The sequence below is a fragment of the Cyprinodon tularosa genome, unplaced genomic scaffold (genome assembly GCF_016077235.1).
Source record: "Cyprinodon tularosa strain WSP-4 unplaced genomic scaffold, ASM1607723v1 ctg8, whole genome shotgun sequence".
Lineage (NCBI taxonomy): Eukaryota > Metazoa > Chordata > Actinopteri > Cyprinodontiformes > Cyprinodontidae > Cyprinodon > Cyprinodon tularosa.
Genome location: NW_024039562.1, coordinates 2843015 through 2864839, shown reverse-complemented (window position 1 = coordinate 2864839; position 21825 = coordinate 2843015). Strand labels below are relative to the sequence as shown.

Sequence of the window (21825 nt, the reverse complement as noted above, 5' to 3'; positions counted from 1 at the left end):
ACTTTCCCTGCTATGTTTATCCTTGGTCAAATCTCTTTTCCTCTCTGTCATTTTTTTCCTTGTCTTAGAATTTTGTAAAGGGTTTTTAGCTGAAAATCTATAAAGAATTAATAAGTTGGCCATATCTATGAATGTGGTGTCTTGAAACAGTGTTTAGGGGCAGTTTTTTTGTGCACTCTCTACAGGGGGGAAGCCTTTCTTCACCAGAAACCCTGCAGAACTGAAAGGAACCTTTATCAACACCAAGCTAAAGAAAAGTCGCCGTGGATTTGGCTTCACAGTCGTTGGTGGCGATGAGCCTGATGAATTCCTGCAGATCAAAAGTCTGGTGCTGGACGGGCCTGCAGCTGTCGATGGCAAAATGGAGACAGGTGTAGTACATAGTCTTAATCTACAGGGGGCACTATTTGCATTCAGAAACAAGTTGAGGCATCATTGAATGATATACTTTCAAATGTCACTATTTTATGATATCAAAATAATAGTAGATCTGACAAAAAGAGGTTGCATGAGGTTTTATAGTGTGAGAAGAGCATTGCTAAAAACCATCTGAATTTTTGCAGGGGATGTGATTGTCAGTGTAAATGACACCATCGTTCTGGGCTACACACATGCACAAGTGGTGAAGATTTTCCAGTCCATCCCTATCGGCTCAATGGTGGACCTGGCCTTATGTCGAGGATATCAGCTGCCATTTGACCCAGATGACCCAAACACCAGCCTAGTGACCTCTGTGGCGATCTTGGACAAGGAGCCTATCATTGTCAATGGACAAGAGACTTTTGATGTACCCGCCAACCAGGCTGGACCCATCAATGGCATGCGGGAGGCACGGTCGCACAGCCCCTCAGCGGAGGTGGCATCAAACGGTTCACATGGGTACTCCGCTGACGTGGTCACCCTGGCCTCAGCCATCGCCACCCAGCCAGAGCTGATCACCATACACATGGAGAAGGGAGACAAAGGGTTTGGCTTCACAATTGCTGACAGCCTGACAGGAGGCGGGCAGAGGGTCAAGCAGATAGTGGACTACCCACGGTGCCGTGGCCTGAAAGAGGGGGACATTCTGATGGAGGTTAACAAGAGAAACGTCCAGAATATGAGCCACAACCAGGTGGTTGATCTGCTCAGCAAATGTCCGAGAGGCAGCGAAGTCACCATGTTGGTGCAAAGAGGTACGTGTAATATCTCATGTTCTGGGATGATGTATGTCTGCAGGAACTGAAGCTTTGACATCAAAGTTAGAGAGATTGAAGTGGCCTTATTCTACTGAATAAACAGCAGTCTAAATTAGTTGACATGTAGAAAATAACACAGTGGAAGAGAATAGGAGGCAGGATGAAAATGCTTGGACTGGATGGAATGGAATTAGGAAAGGTAGAAAAATGGCAGCAGGAAAAAAAGCTGGGGTACAGAGGAGTTTGAGTAAGATAGAACAAGATGGTTAGGAGTCAAGATAGATTAATCAAGGGTATAACGGAGTCACACATTAGATCAGCTTCTAATTGATCGCTGGTAAATGTTTGTCATCTATGGCTGTTTGATATGTTAGATGTTTTTCATGTATTCATTGACCTTATCTCGCTTTTAGAATGAGCTAAAGTTGATCAGACTCTGTCTAATTTGTAGCTGGATTCATAATTGATGTGTTTTTCTAGATTAACAGTTCAGGTCATATTTAGTGATATCATCAAATGTAATGTGATGATTGGTGATTCAGGGGCGCCGTATGGGTGGAAAAATTAGGAAGATTCCAAGTGCCCCTTACTGAGGGAGGTTAAAAGATATATCCCACTATATATTTCTAATATGATACATATTTTGTGTATTGGCACTGTATAAATAAACTGAATTGTATTGAATTGAATCAATTTCCCACCAAAGTCAGTGACCATCTCATTGGTCCTCAGAGAGTTCAGGATAAGACAATTTTTCCAGCTTGTAAATAAGGAGATGACTCTTTATTTCCTCTCACCAACCCAACTGAAATTATTATCATCAAGTCTTAGTGGCAATATTTTACAATCTATCTTTTGAATTTCAATTGAAATGCAAAGAAGAATGATACAAAATCTGAAGGCTCTAGATTTGAAAAGTTGGTAGAGACGTAGCGCAAATCTTTCAGTTTCAACTATAGAAAAAGGGTTGCTCTACAGAAAGATTAACGCAGACATGAATACAGATTGCAAGTTCCAATTTTTAGACTTTAAAAAAAATAAAAGATAAACATTTCCTTCCTCTTAACAATTATACACTCATTTTTTCATGCATCACACACAATCCAAAGAAATAAGTTAAAGTTTATGCTGATAAAATGTCAATAACATGAATAGCTATGATTGGTTTTGCCAGGCACTTAAAAGGATGCAGCGTTCTTTAGGGGAAGGAGCTTAATATTTCAGGCTTGCAATTAAAGGCTTCCTACACTAAGGTCTTCCTGCCTGATAAGTCATTGCACACGTTTTTATCTCAAAGATGTCAAAGGGAAAATTATCCATCAAGGGCTCGAAAGGTATCGAAACAGACAACAGCATTGAATTTCCTCACTTGTATCACTTTTATGTTAATTTTGTTAACCACGTGATTGGTGTATTGATAGCAGCTGGGGATATGTGCCCCTTATCAAATATGTCATCTAATGAGTTGACCTTGTGCACTGCTGCTGAAATAACTGCTATATTGTATTAAATGTCAGGATCATTATGGACCTCTGTGTGTGGGTGTATGTGAAGGAAGGAGAAGAAGAATAGTACAGAAGTAAGCTCTGTAGGTAAAGCACAAAGCGAGGGAATAAATTAGAGGATAAATGGGTAGGAGGCTGCAGAAGTCACAGCAGCTGGCAGGGTGACTGACAGGTTCATAGATCATATCTAGTAGCCTCTGCACTGCCCTGTAATAACTGTGGGATCAGGTAGAGTACATGTGATGTGGGACACATGATACACACCCCGAGATAATCCTGGGGGGTTAGTAATTTGATGAATTAAGCTGCTATCTCAAGTTTTTTTGTATGCTTATAATCTCCAATTAAAGAAATAAGCAACCAACTTGGAAGGGCATGTCATGCCAATATTCATTGACTGCTTACTTTTTTTGTTTGTTCAAAAGTTGTAGCTCAAACTGCACAATAGGTTTTTACAAAATGATTCCAATTATTCTGAGCCATAAAAACCAAAATAGTTTTTGAAAACAGTCTGTCGACAGTCAGTAAGATGATTTAAATACCTGCAAAAAAAATAAATATATATATATAAAAAAATATATATATAGTAATTTATAAATGATCAATCAGTCAATTAATAATTCCTGTTTCTTTTATTAGTGCACCCATGCTTTTATTTTCAATAGTGTACAAATATACTCAACTTTAACTTACTTGTGTTGTTAATCCAAAGGGCTCACCGTTTGTTTCCATAACTCTTCTGGAAGGCCATTTTGCAAGGTTTAGAAGTAAGCCCATGGAAATGGTTGACCTCTTCTCCAGGAGTGGAATTTCAAGGTCAGACACTGGGCTTCAAGAAGCGGCTTGCAGTCTGAGCTGTATTTTTTTCTTCAAAACTAAGGACACAACCTGATCAAACTATATTTTATGAACAATGCTTTGTGCATAGGTGCAGTAATGTTAGAACAACAATTTTAATCTTAATCTCCAAAGTGTCCGCTCTAAGATTGTACTATGAAATTGCTCAAAATATCTTGTTAGTCAGAAGCATTAATAAATTCACTGAGCTCCTGACACATAGCTTCTCTTTCACAAATATTTGTTCCATTAATCTGCATACCTAAATGCTTTATCTACACTTCTTTTAGTGGAAAATCTCAATTTGTTGATTTAAATGGTTGAGTGAATACCTTATCTTATCTAGGGATGCACGATATAATCGGCCCCCTATCGGTATCGGCCTTAAAACTGAATATCAGACATCGGCCACCCCACCGAAATTTAACCCGATATTTGATCAGCTTCTGAGTTTCTAAAGTCTAAAAAATATATATATATATATATATACTACTTCTTCTTCTTCTTCCTCAAAAACTTCCTTTTTACAGACTTAAAAACTTCTAAAGACGAGGGAAAAAATATTGATACATTAAAATATCACAATATCTTCATATGCTGATATATTGCCATTTAAAAACACCATATCAATCTCTTTTACTTATGAAATATTGCTATATGTCATCGAAATTTTGCCATATTTTTATATGTTGATATATTGACGCGGTATCGATCTATTTTACTAACAAAAGCTCACAAGAATTTGCAAAATATCACGAGAGTTTGTAACAGAACAATAACATTTCACGAGATTTTGAAAGTAAAATAGATCGATACCGCGTTTTAAAAAAATCAATTTGATATCAGCATATGAAAATATATGTGAGAATATTATTTTTCAAAGTGTCAGAAATGGATAACAAAACTGCTATTTTCAATGACTGCGTATTATTGTCCAGCTTTAACATCGGTATTGGTTATCGGCTACATGAGTTTTAAAATATCGGCATATCGGATATCGGCCAAAGTCCCAATATCGTGCATCCCTAATCTTATCCACTGTATTTACAGTTTTTTTTTTTTTTTTTTTTTTCAAAAAATCATCAATCTACCAATCTTGCAAATCTCTGGGTTTTATTGGAGATATCTGGGTAGTATTTGAAATTGCATCATGATTTAACAATTTCTCAAAGCACAAAGCCCAGTCCTCATGCAGCCGTACCTCCAAACTGCTCTCAAAACAGATGTTGCTTCCAGCCTCTATTGCACAGTCGAGTTTGTAGGCCCCTAAGTGCAAGTGTAACGACTCCTGAAAACAATATTTGTTTGAAATTTAAATTTTCTCCCACTGTAATAGCCGTACCAATTACCTGCACACAGCCAAGTATGGAAATTAGGTAATAATTATTTTTAGAACATTTCCAGCGGCATCAATATGTAACTGGGACTTAACAGCAGTGCTTCTGACATTGCAGCCCATGAATCTCAAACCATTCATCTGAATATATAGTACACACTAGCGAAAAGGGAGACTTCAGAAGTGTCAAACATTTATTTATAGACATCAAAGAACTTTGTGAAAGATGTGCTTTATTTCTTCATGTTTACACCCATATAAAATGTGTCCTTAGATACACAAATATGTATGACAAGATCAAATAAACTATGACAGCAGGTTTAGACGTGCACTAACAGTAAATTAACTAGTACCCAAAATCCAAATTTGTAGATATATTTGTCAGATGTGAAAACTGTTGCAACTGCTGGAATGTAAGATTTCTGTTTGGCTTTGTTTGAGAATACAGTGATGAGTTTATCCTTGCTGCAGGTGTATTGTCCGTGAACTCTTTCAGAAAAGAGTCCTATAAGTGGAGTGCATGGGAAAAAAGAGAAACAGCGATCATCTTTTGAGAGAGTGGAGGTGGAGGATTAGAGAAGAGAGAGGGTGAGATTTGCTGAGCAGAGCTGGAAGTTCACAAAGGAAGCTTGTGTGAGAGAATTGGTTTCAGATACGTACAGGAGACAGATAGCAGGCAGGGGGAGGAGGTATAAAGTAAGTTCCATCGAGGGAGAAAAAGATCTGTTTATCAGAGAATTTATCAATCCCTACAGCTGACTCAGAGTGAGGAGACTCAGCTTTTAAGAAGCGGTAACGACTACAAAGTACAAGTTTTTATCTCTATATTATTTCTAGGTGACATTTATGCATAGTAGTAGTGGCAGAATAGTAAATATCTTTTAGAACAAATTTCAATGTGTGCTCGTTACTTTGACAACATGTACCAAACTGAACATCCTAACTTTATGCAAATACAACTTAAGCTGAAAGTTTGGGAACTGGTTCTAGGTATCTAGGACCAAAAAAAAAAAAAAAAAAAGATCAGTTTGCTTAATAAGAACTCAAGCAGACAAATGCAGAAATTTAAGTAATATGCAAGTCAATTTATTATATTGTAGTACCGTTTTCAGTGGTTGCTGATACGACGCTGCATGTGAAAGGCATCCTTAGTTTGTCTGGATGAATTTTATGATACAGGTTAGTAAACAATGGGTATTATTTTACACAAAAGGTAAAGAAAAGCATATGATACAAAAAATACAATAAAATGTCACCACTGACATACTTGGCTGTCAGTTATTCACTGTGTATATTACTTTAACAAATTAAATGAACATAGTCTGTTGAATAAAAAGATATTTTTAAATATAACATTAAAATGTTCACTAGCTATTTTTGCAAGCCATAGTTATGACACTAGACTAAACTAACTATGCAGAATGTGGTTGTAGGACTTGCTACTGTAGGGGCTTGGAGCTGATGGAAAATCACAATCTAATGGGTTTTTGTCAACAACTGTGATACTAATAATTTAAAAAATATTCCTGACAAATCCCTTTTTCTTTAGCCCACAGTTCAGGAAAACACATTTGAAATGGCAACTTTGATTCACCTATATAAACTAATGTATATATTTGTAAATGCCTACTGTGTTATATCAGTGGTAACATTAAAAGATCAAGTAATTATTTTCTATTATTACTTCTTGATATATGTAAGAAAAAATTTGTATAAAAATGACATTGTTCTAAACCTAATGGCAAAAAAAATAGATCTAAAGATATATTAATGCTACTTCAGAGTCATTCTGTCGTTAAAAATCGGTGCAATTATTCAATGTAAATTTAGAATAACTGATAGAACCTGATTTTGTTATATCTATATATCCTGATTTTTTTTTTTAAACATTTGTTGGTTATCGTTCTTAATCAAAGTGATGAAGATCCACTGTAAAAGGTCAACACAGCCACTTGTGGCTCTGGAACTGCAGGTTGCAGACCCCTACCCTAAACCATGGTGGGGAGCTTTATGTGCTGTATCAAGATTCTACAGTGTTTTTTATATATATATTAGTTAATTACAGTATATACATTCTTTGACATCCTCCACTGAGTAAATGTGTTTTGGCTTTAGGCTAATTTCAAACTTTAAATTTACCATCTAGGCTGAAAAAAACATTTTTTTCTAATGTAACTTGGTTTTATATATTATTTGTAAGTTAAAGTCAATTGATTATTGAAAATCTCATCAGAAATTATTAGACACAGATCTTAACCAAAATTAAATTTTGATTAAGTAAGCATCAATCATCTACAAAATTCAAGATTCCATTGCGTGCGATCACCCACAGAGACGAATCCCTGTAAAGGAGGGCAGGCCAGTTATGACTCCTCCATCTTGTCTTTCTGCTGTTGTTGCTATGACAATCTTGCAGAGTGCTTCCATCCCCAGAGAAAAGGAGTAACAGAAGACAGAAAATGAAGAGACAAAAAGGAAGGGGAATATGATAAAGAGGGAATCATTGTGGAGGAATAAACTTACAACAACTTAACACAACTAAATAACATAGAATAGATGAAGTGAGGGAAAAACAAACAGTTTTTTTTTTTTTTTTTTTTTTACAAAAGACATAGAAAGCCTGGAGGATGGACTATTCACTGAATCCGTGTGGGCTCAGAAAGAGTCACCAAGGACAGCCACAGCAGCTTAGAGAAGTAGAGGTCCTTTCAAACAGCTGCAGGTTCATGTGAAAAGATTTAGCCTTTTTATGGGATGAAAGAATGATAAACCTGCGTACATCCTTTGGGGCCACACCACAACTCCAATACCCTAAAGATTGGCTGCTGTTGCTCTTCATAAGATAAAAAGAACATTTTATGATTGATATAGAAAACCTAGCTTAGAGAAATTTCTTATATATACCGAACCGGCCCTATTTCAGTTTGATTCTAATAATCATGTAAGATAAAGGTCTTATTAATCACTAGTATTTCAGGCATTCCTCTGGAATAATGCAAATTTTCTATTGTGTGATAAGGAGGGTGTTACTCTTTCTTTAGACATGCACTAATTCATTAAGGTAATTTACATTTTGTTGTTCTCTAAACAATATAGAGCAATGCAGTCAAAGAGTGTAGCTAACTTTCCTGACTTCAAGGTTTTTGTTTTTTCTCATCATTTGTATTTTGTTTGATTACCAAGGCTGCAAAAATAATTTTCCAATATTACTAATTAGAGCCTGAATGAGCTGTGAAATTTGTTAAATGCCTGCAATTTTCATTTTTTAACAATTTTGATATAAGCAGGAATATTTTGGATACAGTCATTTTCTTCTTTTTCATTTAGGAGTTTAAAAATATCCCAAGAAATTATTCCCATTATGTTTTTTTTCCTTTAATTCATTTAATTTTTTTAAATTTTAATTTGTTTTTTCTTTTCCAAAACTTGCTCATTAAACGTACGGTGCTGTAACTATTAACTCTTAGCGTAAACATGCAGAAATACACAATCTTTTGTTACAGTGTTATATCTTTCTTTTTAATCAAGAGAAAAAGTATGCATTTTATGTGAATTTATTTTATAGCTGAGACCACTACGAACCCTGCTGAAGGAAAAAATTATCCCCCTTCGAAAGATGTGTAACTTAGGTCAAGAATATAATATTAACCATAACTACTTAAGGAGCAGTAATGGAAATAATTCATTAAAATAAAAACAATAAAATCTAGGCATCACCAGACCTCCATAATAATTAACCATTACATGATTATCTGGGCTTTTCCCACTGTTAAAAGGCAAAATAAGATGTGCTTAAAGAAAGTGTTTTTGAAAGATTCGCTATCATATTAAATTAAAGAAATCATTCGTGATTTCAACTTAAATCCAGTGGACTGTTTTTTTTTAACCTTGGAATGACTATGACCTGGATGACTGAGAATCTCGACCAGCATATTTCAACTTATTGAAGCAGATGAGTTTAGTTTTTTTTTTATTATATTATACTTTAAATCTGTAGTATTTTGACTCCAGACAACCTCATTAGAATCTCCTACTGAGTACGCTGGTGCAGTAATGCCTAAGTTTTTGAATCACTGTAATGCTCTCTGGTCATAACACAATATTTGTATGGCCCAGCTCAAATGCTGCATCTACATGAAGACAGCAGATGCATTAAAACAGTGCGTGTGTATAACATTATTTATATACTGTATTTGTTTGGAGAAGATCAGAGTCCTTCCCATTGTGTTTTGTTAAACATTTTCTGTCAGTACCCCACAGTGCAGCCCCTAACTGGGCTTTAACAAAAATAAGTCTTTTAAGCTGGTTTCCTTTGATAATCTCAATTTAAGCTAATACTTGGGGAAAAAGTTAGTTTTGCTTTAACATGTCATTAGTTTTTTACCCTATTATGATTAATAAGCAGCAAGTTAAATATATGAGTTAAATATTGTGTTTACCCCACTATTTAAATGTTATTTGTCAATGCATTAACAATATGTTTGCACATCATATAAAGCAGACTTTCTGATTACATGCATTTATGTATGGCATTTTTTTTTTTGTTAAATAAAGCAGCATCATGCAGTTCCTGGATTTTTACACTAACCCTCAAGTGTTCATAAATGATTTAGTCATATTATGCATACACCAGCATAACAGAACCACTTCAGGTTATGCAGATATGAAGATGTTATTACACATTAAGAAACCTTCAGAGAGTGTGTAATGAAAATCAACTTTCCATCCTGACTGGAGCAGTGTATTTGGTTACTTTACATCCTCCCCTTTATGCATTCTTTTTTCTTTAAGACTACTTCTTCAACTTTATGACCCTACTCAAATATCCTTATGTTGTAAAAATCTGATGTTAGCATGCTTAGTTTCAGTAGTTTTCTGACTCAAAAGACATTTCCAAAAAATTTGCTATCTTTGAAAGACAGTCAGAAAGCCGATTGGAATTGTTTTTTTATACTTCAGTCTGTCAAAAATGTTTTCTTTATCCAAAACGTGATATTTGCCCCTTAGGGGGTCCCTTTGCTTTGTCCTTCAAAAATGTCAAGTTAGAGCTTAAGGTTCACATAACAATTAGTTGTAATAAGAAACAATTATTATTGGCATGACATCTGACCCATTGATGGATGTGTTTCCTGGATTAGCTTCACCCAATAACATATCTGCATTTACTCAGGCAGGAAAATAAACAATATCAACAAAACAATTAAGCCTCTGTTCAGCAGCCGAGATTATCCATTCGGTCCAGTAAGAAGTGTCCCATAATCTGAGAGATGGAGAGAATGTGCAAGACAAAAAAGAGATGTCAATGAATTATAAATCGAGTGGAGAGGGGCTTTGCAGCAATAGAGACTTTTAACATTTAATGATTTTTTTTTTTTTTTGCCAATGCAGCAGAAGGAGCCTGGTGTTAATGTTTGCATGATGTGTGGTAATATCAAAGGAAGTTTCCTATCCACACTCATTCTTCATAGGACAAAAAAATATCTACTTGTTATTCATAGCAGACAGGAAGACATACCAGGATATGAAAGGTCTAATGTTAATATTTAAATTATTTAATATTTTCAACAAAATAAAAAAAACTAACAAATCGCCTTGGAAACAGCCAACCCTCGTCCTTATCCTGTCTCTTGTCTTCCGTGCATTTATTTTGTCTATTTTTGTCTCCATGTTCTGTGCTGAGGGAAAAAAAAAAAAGGTGAGCTGCATTGCTTGAGGTGGAGTTGCTTTGGAAAAAGATGAAGGAGCCTTGTGTGGGTTAAACAACCAGGTTGGGTCTCAGTGGATTTCCTATTTGAGGTAGAAGAGGCTTTCCTGTAAATAATGAGAGATATTTGGAAAGGTTAAATGTCTTGTGTAATATTCCCTATACTGATATGTTGTGTGCTGCCTCCCCTGACATCTGACTGCAGGCATGAATATTTTATTGGCACAAATGAGATTGATCTTCTTGGTTACTCTTTACAGTTTTAGTGTAGGAGTGAGATGGAAGGGGAGATAAAGGCACAGTGAGGCATGTTGCACGTTGGAGGGGAGGGGCAGAGAGTGGTGGGGAAAAGGGGGACAGAAGTAGAAGATCAGCTTCTGAACATAAATACTGAGTTAGGAGAGGGGGAAGCAGCCCTTAAGTCACTTAGAAGAAGCACGCAAAGAGGGTTTTCCTCTTTAGTAGCTTATTCCGTATAGGTAAAAGTTGAGATTTCACCTAGAGAAGTGGCGTCAGAGGGACCTGTAGCTGCTTCTGCTGTATCCGTCAGTCCATCTAACGCTGTCAGATCAGTAGTGAGTGTGGCTGAGTGTGCTGACTCAAGCAGGATACAAAAAAAGGGGGAGGAGACCACTCAGATCAGCAATCAGTGCAGTGCATTGCTCTGTAAGAGAGAGAGAAGAGAAGGCAGAACAAGGCAAGGGAGCAGGCCAGTTGCCTTTTGCTCTACTGCTTGAACATGAGGGTTCATCTTCTCATCCTGAGGAGGATTTAACCAACGGGGACAGACGAGGAGCACCGCAGGTCATTAATGCTCTCTCTGTCTTTGTGCCGATGTTTTGCAGGCGTGGTGCCAGCCAAGAGAAGCCCAAAGCTGGTGGTGAGTACTATTTCTTCAATTGCCCTCTTTGTTTGCATATCTCTGCACACTCCTCTCTGAAACAAGTGCTATTTTAAGAACAGAAGGCGAGGACTTGTGAGATGGGATGGAGATCTTAAGCTTAAGCAATTTCTGCTTCTTCATTATCAGTCTCCTGTTGTTTCTGCAAGCTTTGTGGGATTTTTTTTTCCAACTTGAATCTTGTTCCTGTCTGTTTTCTATCTGTAATATCCTCTTTACTTTCTCCTACAATCCAACCCTTATTGCCATGCTGCCACTCAGTGACTGATTGAGCGTAGCGTAGCCTGGGCAGAGCAGTGTAACTGTGAGCAGTTGTTGAGGAGAGCAGACAGCCACAGCTCAGAGAAAGAGGCACCAAGAAAAGGTAAAGGAAGGGAAACACAGCTGGGAGTCACCCAGATTATGCATGAATGATGAAAGAGGGAACGCTGATATAATGCCATACTTAAAAATTGGGGTTTTAAGAAAATGTAATGGAGGAAAAGCTAGAAAATAATTAGCAAGACAATTCTTGAACAACCTCCCTCCTTGGAGGTAAGACAAGAGTTTAAAGAGCAAACGCCTCCTTGTTTCTATACTTCATCTCAGCTTGTGTAAAAAATGAATACCAGTTTAAACTATGTGCATATTTTCAGCAAACTGATCTGAACTACTTTTATGATCCTAATTAAGGATTCAGATAAATTTGTGTTGGCAACAACAATAAAGATGTTCAAACTGCCTCATAATAAATCCTTTCTTAAGTGGAGTAGCATAATCTCACTGAAAAATATGGACAAATCCAATTTTTCATATGGGCATGTTCATTTTCTACCACTGTAACCAACAAGCAACCTTTATTTTAAACAAAGTCAGCGATGGTTCCACTTAGTTTGCCCCTTACTGCCAATTTCAAATAAAAATGGTAACTAGACACTCTAAGCTGGACAGATTTTCTTGGAGAAAATTAGTGTTGATTGTTTTTTTTTTTTTCGTGGGTTAGAAATGGGACATGACCCTAATGCTAATTTCTCATAGCCACTGGCCACATTCATCTTGCCCCCTCAAAGTGACCAGGATGGTAAAACTTGTTAAAGAATGACCAGCTTTCACTATTCAAGACCTGCAGCCTTAGATGGCTTCTTGGAGTAATCAAGATGTTATAGCAACTCTGGGCCTGTTTTCTCTCCTAAATACAAAAGGGGCTGTTTAACAAAGTATAGTGTCAGAGACTCCTTCAGATATTGAGCACTTAATAAAATACATTTGCACAGAATTTGCCTTTAAACTGAAAAAATAGTGGTCTGTGATCAGTGTAAGAAGCCAAAACATTTGACCACACCCATGTTGGTATGGTTCACCAAACTCAAATCACCCTTTATAAGTGTCTACCCGAGTCTTTACACCTAAATCCTTCAGAAAACCTGTGGGCGGAGCTGAGGAGCACAAAGCCCAGTCTGAATGTTCAAGGACTCTAAATTATCTAAAAAGTTGTTAAAACATGAATGCTTTAAACTTTCTCTAATGGAGTTTTACAGCAAAGAGCATCCATCACATCCCCACTAGATAAATGAAGTCAGGATTTTTATTTTATTTTAATGTGAGATTATTACTGGTGCCAACATTTTTTTCCATATCTGCAAAGAAGCTTAGGGTCAAGCAAATTTTCTTATCACCAAACAGTGAGAGTGTTCTTCTTATGCTTGTTAATTGGCTTCTAAAGCTTCCCCCTGGCGAACTAGATATATAAGGATTAGAATCAGTCTGGTCAGGAAAACAGGAGTTACCTTTCCAGGTCACATGTGTGGCAGTCAGAGAAGGCTGATGGGCTACAGGGGTCGGAGGGATCAAGAGTGGCCATGGCTGTGTGTCACTCCAGATTAGTGTTCATTGAAGAAAAAGCTGGATTCCTCTCCTATGTTATGTCTGGAAAATGTCACGCCACATGTGACTTTCTGTTAGCCAAAAACATCCGCTTTGCTCTCAGTCCATCCTGAGTAGATGCTTGCAGTAAGCTCTGATATTCAGGAGAAGTACGCACTATCCCACCTCATTAGGAATACTCCTGTGATTGAACGAGAAGTCAATTTTGTGTGTCTGTTGTCCTCATTATGAAGCATTATGGGAATTTGACCCTTCATCTCATAACGTTTGATGAGTGGAATGGAATGACTTCTGTACCATTTCAAAGCCCTTCTTATTAGTTGCAATAGATAAAGAGAGATTCACCTGTCAATGTTGCCCCATATTACTGTCAGTAATTGCATTTTTTGAGTAGGATTTATTGTTATATGACTGGAAAGATAGTTTCCTTGGTTTGTTTTGCCGGCTCAATAAATATTAACATTAAAATCTGTACATTCTGTACTTTCTACATCATATAATCTAATGAAAAAAGGAGGATCTTAAAGAAAGCTTTTAAACACTTGGCAATGACTTTTACACATATTCCCATTAGAAGATGTCATTTCTGATTGAGAGTTTTAATATTGAAGAACAAAGAGTGGTACAGCCTGACCATAAAGTAGAATGACATTAATTAGTGAGCTTGAATCAAAATATGTACTAAACTCCCCTGAATCAATATCTTTTAGAAACAGTTCTGCTATTATTACAGTTGCAGGTGGCGTTTTTTACCATACTAGCTTTACACTGACATTTTTACCTATTTTTTATTGAACAATCGATTAAATCTCATTTAGATGTAAACTTTGAATTTTGACATGCAGTTTTTCCGCATGAATATTTTTGATCCAACCCTTTCTGTTATAAACTTCTGTCAATGTTTGATGTTGCTGCTTTCCTAAGGGGCTTTTTTGACCTGATCAGGTCTTTGTTATATCTTTAGCTTTTTGTTTGTTTTTTTTAAATCAGAGAACATGCTTTAGTCTAAATCCAAGTGATACATGCTAATGCTTTGATTATTTTTGGACACATTTTTTATTTATTTTTTATTGGAAATTGAAATTGATTAAAAAGATGTATACTCTACGATGAAGAGAAATCAATTCATAAAAAAAAAATCAACATCTCCTTCGCCTCATTTCAGCCTGTCTGTTTCCTGCATCCATGGAAACCATGGACATGGAGTAACTTATATAGCAATATCTAAAAAAGATGACCTTGAATGGTTTTCCTCCCCCTCTCTGTCCTCTATTTTCACTCCTCTTGTCAATTCTTTATTACTTTTCTCTGATCTTTCTTCCCTATTTCCTCATCTTATGTCTATTCCAGTAGTTCATACCTCCCCCTGACTCACTTATAATTGTCATCAGGGGTGTCAAGCAAAGACGTTTAAATACTTTTTTTACAGAAAGAAGTATACACTCTACTGAGAAGTATAAATATTTCTTAAGTAGATTTTGTCTGTATCTGTACTTTCCTTGTATATTTTTCTTTCTGAGGACTTTTTACTTTTTCTCTCTACATTTTAACACAATTGTCGTTACTTTTTACTTTCTCCAAACTGGCTCATCACCTTTATACATATTAATAAAGATTAATAGTTTGCTTAAAGAAAAGCACTGATAGCAACATGAATGAAGACAAGGGAGTGGAAAACTTTGATGATGGAACAGATTCTGAGATGTGAAATATTCCCCATCCGTTACTTCTTCATTGGACTTTAAATTTACATGTGTATAATGTTTTAGTTTCAATTTTTGATATTCTTGCAACGTTAATGCTTTGAATTCCAGAGCTCTAAGAAATATTCAACTGCTCCTGGAAGACTTTAATAATATATTCTTTATGTTTCATTAAGAAAAAACTGACCAAATTAGTTTTTTTATGTTTTCTCTACCAAGCGCAGTACTGTATATACGTACAGGCCATTTACCATTGCCTTTTATTAATACAGAGAACAAAAAAGTAATATCAACCCATTTTTGTGCATATAACTGTTTTTTTAACATGTAGTTTGTAATATATTTTGTATAATTGAAGTCAAGAAAAATTCAGTTTAATGTGGTAATTAAAGCACAATGTCGAACCTGCTGGTCTTTTTGCACTCAAAGCCCTTTCTTTTTTTGTTCATCCACCCAGCACCAGTTGGAGAGAAAGGACAGTCAGACCAGCTCCCAGCACAGCGTTTGCAGCCATCGAAGCGCTCACACCGACTCTCCAAGCCACCCACCCTCTGCCATGCCAAGTGAGGCAGTGGTCCCCACTCCTGCTGCTCCCACACAGCCTCTGCCGGTCTTGCCCCCCCAAGACCCAGCAGATGGCACTCTCACCCTCCAGAAGAAGCCAGACCCATTCAAGATCTGGGCCCAGTCCAGAAGCATGTATGAAAGTCGATGTAAGTGGATTTTCTTTGGCACAGTTTGAGGTTCATCCTCAGTTGTTTTCATCTCGTGAGGGTAGCATTTTGAGCCAGAACCAACAAGAAACCAATTTGAAAGCTTTTAGGTCAATGCTAGTTGGATATTTCTATATTTTTTTTGCTTGTTTTAAGATTTTACTTAAAATAACAACTGATCCCTGGATAAAAAGCCTCATCCAGAGAGAAGTATCCTCTGAAATGAGCTGATTGGAGCACCTTTAAACTCTGACATACCAAACAAATTAAGAAAAGGCAATGAATGAAAAGTATGGATGCAGGACATTTAATGGACAGCTAATGCTTTAAATGACCGGAGCAGAATCCAAAAACAATATTTCAGCCATCATAAAGGTTTTTCAGAGGGTAAGATAAAAAAAAAAAAAAAACAGATAGAGCTATGAAACTATTATGCAGTGTACATCCTTTCTGCTCCACGTTTTGTTTCTGCAATATTCATTAGAGAAAAAAAGTGAAATGTGATGAGATGAAAGTTTGCGTGATCTAAATCATTGAAGCATTTTTTTTACACCAGGGATGATAAGTCAGGAAAGTGTGCAGTGCCATATGCTCTCTGAAAACCAGATCCATGTTAAACAAAAAAGAAGCATTATGTAATCGGAGTGGGATGATGTACAGCAAGTTAGTTGTGTTGGCTTGTTGAATTACTGTTATTCGCCTGATGTGCTGGTTGTTCACCAGCCGTGTGTTGCAGAGTTTCTTGATAAGAATGTTAGCAAGAAGAAACTAGGACTACTGCTAATTAAATATTAACTGGGTCTTGAGAGGCTTGCTTTAAGCTGCAAATGAACAGTGTATACGCACTGCAAAAAATATAAATCTCAATAAGTTATTTTTTCTTAAAATAAGTGTGTTTTTCCTTGATTTGAGGAGGTAAGTAAGACACTTTGCCAATGGAACAAGACAATTTCCTTTTAAAATAAGAAAAAACTATTTTATCGTCTTATTTCAAGTAAATATTATCTAACTATCTTATTTTAAGAGTGAAAATACTCATTCCATTGGCAAATCATCTTATTTACCTGCTCAAATTAAGGCTAAATATACTTAATTTAAGCCATTTTTTACTTATTTCTGGATTGTTTTTGCAGTGCGTTTGATACCCTCTGAAGGAGAAACAGCCCCTTTTATGATTCAATGGTGAAGAGAGAGGAGACAATGAAACAAGAAAGAGGCAAACAGAATTACTAACATGAGCGGATTTTCAGTCTCCATTTTCATGCTCTTCATACCACCACATCCCGGCAAACACTGCTTGAATTTGTCAGGGGATGCATTTGTGCATCCACTGCATGCACTTGAAAAGCACTGTTTAAGTGGAAGGAGAGTGTGATGGAGGGGTGAAGCCTAAAAGCTGAAAGAGAAAGCAGATTGACCTCTTTTTTTATGCTAGGAGGCAGTTTTAGTGTTAAATAGAATGGTGAGGAAGGGATCTGGATCATTCAGGACTGATTGATATAGTAGATGTCATAACTGTAAAGCTTTAATCCTGAACAGCCCATTTAAGGCCATGCCATAGAGAAAGAACAAGAAAATACGTATTTTATGGATGGATGGATGGATGGATGGATGGATGGATGGATGGATGGATGGATGGATGGATGGATGGATGGCTGCTTAATTGCACTCAATACAACACGCCCCTCATTGAAACGACTTAAAGCTGTTAGAAGTGTTTGATGTGTGACTTTGAAACACCAGCCTCCTAACGTTATGGTATACGTGATATTAGGGACCTACCAAGAGTAAGTAGATATTAATGGGTGTCTTCTCATCATCCCTTCTAAATCGTTTATATGTTCGGCAGGTTTTGGAAGGAAATCCTAGGTGGTTACAATGAATAAATTTGTTGCTGCGATGTCAAAGCTTTATTGATTCTTATCTCACTCTTGATACCAATGCAAACCAACTCATTTTTTCCAGTCTCCTATTCTGTTTACAGTCTGTCTATCCAGAAGAGTCATTGCATTTTATCTTTTAACAGAATACATAAGCAGATTTTCCCCAAAATTTTTAGAAAGTCTTGAGTGGTTGGTATAAATACGACAGCAGGTAAACAGCTTTCTTCTTATAAACTCTGACTCTGGACGCTTTATTTCTGACCCGCTGGAAGTCAGTTAGAAAAGGATCAGATATAGCACAGCAAAAAGGAGCCAGCTACTGTCTCTTACAACTGTTATACTGATTTTTTTAATTAGCTTCACAGCTGAAATGGTAATTTCATTACAAACCTTGTTGTGGCAGTTTACTTCAAACTTACCGCACAATAGGTGAAAGTGAGGTTCTGGACGACGGTTTTCTGCCGGCCTCCTAAGTCAGTCACACTGACAGAAGGTTGCACATTAGAAAAGAAGCCGTGCCTCCTGTGCGTACTGGCCCTGTGGGTTGAACAGACTGACAACAAACTCCCTGCATCCTCCTCCACAGTCTCCTTCCCCTGTGGCAAGATGTGAATGTGTGGGACACTGCACATGTTTGAGTGAGATGTAAAGCAAAGAAGATAGATGCAGTAAAAGGGAAAAGGAAAAAGTTAACCTGCATGATTCAGATTTTTATTTTTTTTTTTACAATACAGGCTTTTAAATATCAGGTCTGGGAATATGAGCATAGATGAAATGTGTATATCTCTGAAAATATGGTTTTCATTATGGCAAACATCAGTGTGTTCCAATAGAACATACACAAGGCAATAGAAACAACCAATCACAAACATAGCAGGTGGGCTTAGCTATGTACAATTAAGGAAATTTACAAATCCACGATAAGAACATTTTGTGCACTTATTCAGAATCTGCAAAGGTGGTGAGGATGTAAAAGAACTGCTTTATTTATCTTTGTTCTTAGGACCCCAGAACGTATAAAAATGAATGGACTTGCTCTTTCCCATCTAAAAAATGAACAGAACTGTCAAAGAACAAACAGGGGGGTAAAAGGGGGAATGGGGGAGAGGTGCAATGGCTGATATATTTCCTGGTTCCCTCTCACATGATCTATCCAAAACCTGATGAAAATCCTTTTATTTTACATTAGAATTTTTTGCAACAGGCTTGTCTTTTTGATTAAGCACCATTTGATCTATACAAACTTACTAGATGGGTTTTGTTTCTTGCATGTCATTTCCTTCATTTTTGCAAGTACCTTAGCATTTTATATTAATGATGTACCCAACAATTGCACTATTGTAACATCAACAGATGTTTTATGGGGACAAAAGCATAGCATTAATTCCAACAGAAGGAGAAAAAATTACAGTTGCAGACTTACTTTTAGAAACTGGACGTCAGTTACATAACGTACATGAAACAACACTAGAAGCAGCACGAAGTAACATTTTTACCTGAATACTTCCTCTTCTGACTCTCTGTCATGAATCTTTATTAGACAAAGGGTCTAACCTTGAATAATCTCTTCCCTCCTTCTGTCTTTGGCCAGAAAACCACACTTGAGACTTTCTGTGCCATAAACTTGTGGTTGTCTTTTTGCTCTGTTCTTGTTCTTGGGGTAAGGCAAACAGCTTTAAATGGCAGCAAACCCACGTAAGGCCCTTTGCATCCATAGCCACACAACCTGCCCGTGCTGATTATGGGTGATCGCCGAAAACCTTTGGATTTTGGAGGTTTATGACATGATGGAGCCCAGACTGCTCCAATGACCGCGGGCACTGCAGTTGTCTTCACCTGTCAGACTCTTTGTAGTTCTTCCTTAAACCCTGTGCAGAGTTCATGACAGTGCTACCTTCTAAAAGGTTCTGTGGAGAGACTGAGACTCAAAAATTACTTGGTGCTGCTATAACCAACTAGTAGGCTGTCTGTTTTTTATAGTAAAAAAAAAAACAAAAGCGATCTCTCTTGGATGAATTCTCTTTCTTTAGTTGGACAGAACAAAACCAAACTCAGTGACAGCTGCAATCTGCTGCAACTGACTGTGGATTAGAAAACTGGAAGTAGACACAAAGTAACAAAAGCTTACCCAGGTGTACTCTTTAAAAAAGAAAATCAAAATTCTTGGAGTTATTTTAAACTCCATCAATCACTTTCTCTAGAAAAGAAATGACTAACAAGACAGAAGATTAGTTTGTATTGGAAACAAAAACAAAGAGAAAACACATATTTTTAAAAATTTGTTCTTAATTAGACATTGAGATATGCCCAGGAAAGATAAATTGTTTAACAATAATGCACTGATCTAATGATTAATCCTTATTTTTTGTGAGTAGTACAGGCAAAGGTACTTGTAGATTTGTGATTGATCTATAAAAAGATATCTCTGTGATTTGTCTTGTGTGTCACAGTGCCAGATTGCCAGGAGCAAGACATTTTCCTTTGGAGGAAGGATACTGGCTTTGGCTTCCGCATTTTAGGAGGAAATGAGCCTGGAGAACCTGTAAGTAACTCTTCACCTTTTGATCTAATCATTTATCAGAAATGTTTGAAAACGGAAAGATAAGAGTGTATATCATACATTAACTGTATTGTGAATCCTCTTTTGTTCGAGGCTGTTTCCCTAATTAGTATTTTTTCTTACCCTCTCTCTTTTTAGTTCCATCTGCCATTACAAAGCATAGCACAGAGTCTTAATAAATTACACCCACTGTCTATTTGGAGCTGTTGCTCTCTAGAGAACCTAACAGACATCTGGTTAGGAGAAGCAAATGCCATATCCTCAAACTTTACTGTTGCTCCTCATATTTTTTTCTTAAAAGAAAAGGCCAGTAAAAGAGTGACAGAAAGCTTCCAGTGGGTTAAAACAAAGTGGTAGAAGGTTTTAGCCTGTTACTTGTCCAAAGTTACTGCACCAACTCTTCAGTCTGCTTATGATGGGCCAGACTAGAGCTGACTGACTCGGACATGTCCCAGGAGTGAGGTCAACACACTGAGTTATGTGTTACTTTGTAGTGCTCTTTGACATGTGATTCAGATAAAATGCATTTAGGTCTGTGACTGTAATGTTTAAAACTTAAAAAAGATTGTTGGCATCCCTTTAGTAGTCATTCTAACATCATTGTAACAAACAAGGATTCCTCGTCTTGTAGATTTCTTTCCTATGTTCTTGGTATACCTTCCTCGAATCTTCATTTTAGTTACAATCTAACTTTTTTGTTGGCTAATACAAGCTTACTATGTCCAAACGTCCACCCTAACCCCTAAATCCCTCAATCACTATATAGAGCTGGGACTATATAGTTGACTTCATAGCAGACTCAGTTAACTAAGAGTTCGGACAGATGATCAGTGCTTTTTGCTTCCCGTTGGTCATGTAAAACCTCCTCCACTGCGTGGTGCCTGTGCCATCTTTATTATTAGTCGCCGGTGTCGGGTAGCGACATCCTATGGCGACAGCGGGTCACTGTGACAGCAAATCCCATAATATTTTGCTAGGAGAGCTCTTCGTGCAATGCATTATGGGATATATCTGCCTCTTCGGAGGCCTTTATTTTCTTCTCATACACTTCGTGGAAACTTTTTCTCTTACACCCTCTGCTATTTTTAAAGAACCACTGTAAGAAAGGTAAGCTTCAGTGACTGTCTGAAAGTGCGCATTCACAGAAAAAGATAGGTAAAAGGACGAGCACGTAGGATGGCCTTATGTAAACATATCACTAGAATGATTGACAATTAGGAGGATGACTTATTTAGATGATCCACCTGGAAATAAAAGATTGTCCTCTATACCATTAATTTACTGAAGATTCTTACCCAATGAATTACCTTTAGAGTGATAACACTTTTTGACTTTCATTTTTCAGATTTACATTGGTCATATAGTGAAATATGGTGCTGCGGATGAAGATGGCCGCCTGCGGTCTGGTGATGAGCTTATTTGTGTGGACGGCACAGCAGTAGTGGGCAAGTCCCACCAGCTGGTGGTTCAGCTGATGCAGCAGGCTGCCAAACAGGGTCATGTAAACCTCACGGTCAGGCGCAAGACCCCCGGATATGGAGGTGATTAAAGTTTAACTTTAAACATGTACAGTAGCAGCCATTCAGAATGGCCCTTCCCAGTCCAACGGCAGCCGAATGGCAGCCAACTTCCAGCCACTGGA

General features: G+C 37.1%; 1 protein-coding gene across 14 annotated transcripts in view; it reads left to right on the top strand.

The window, feature by feature from the left end:
• LOC119774102 (membrane-associated guanylate kinase, WW and PDZ domain-containing protein 1-like) overlaps positions 1-21825 on the top strand; it is a 138890-nt gene that overhangs the window by 98508 nt on the left and 18557 nt on the right. For all 14 annotated transcript variants that reach the window (XM_038271440.1, XM_038271441.1, XM_038271438.1 and 11 more), the window contains 6 exons: positions 186-371; positions 564-1175; positions 11406-11440; positions 15485-15740; positions 20074-20165; positions 21529-21724. In XM_038271440.1, coding sequence (XP_038127368.1) covers positions 186-371; positions 564-1175; positions 11406-11440; positions 15485-15740; positions 20074-20165; positions 21529-21724 — 1377 coding nt within the window. The remainder of the gene's footprint in view (positions 1-185; positions 372-563; positions 1176-11405; positions 11441-15484; positions 15741-20073; positions 20166-21528; positions 21725-21825) is intronic.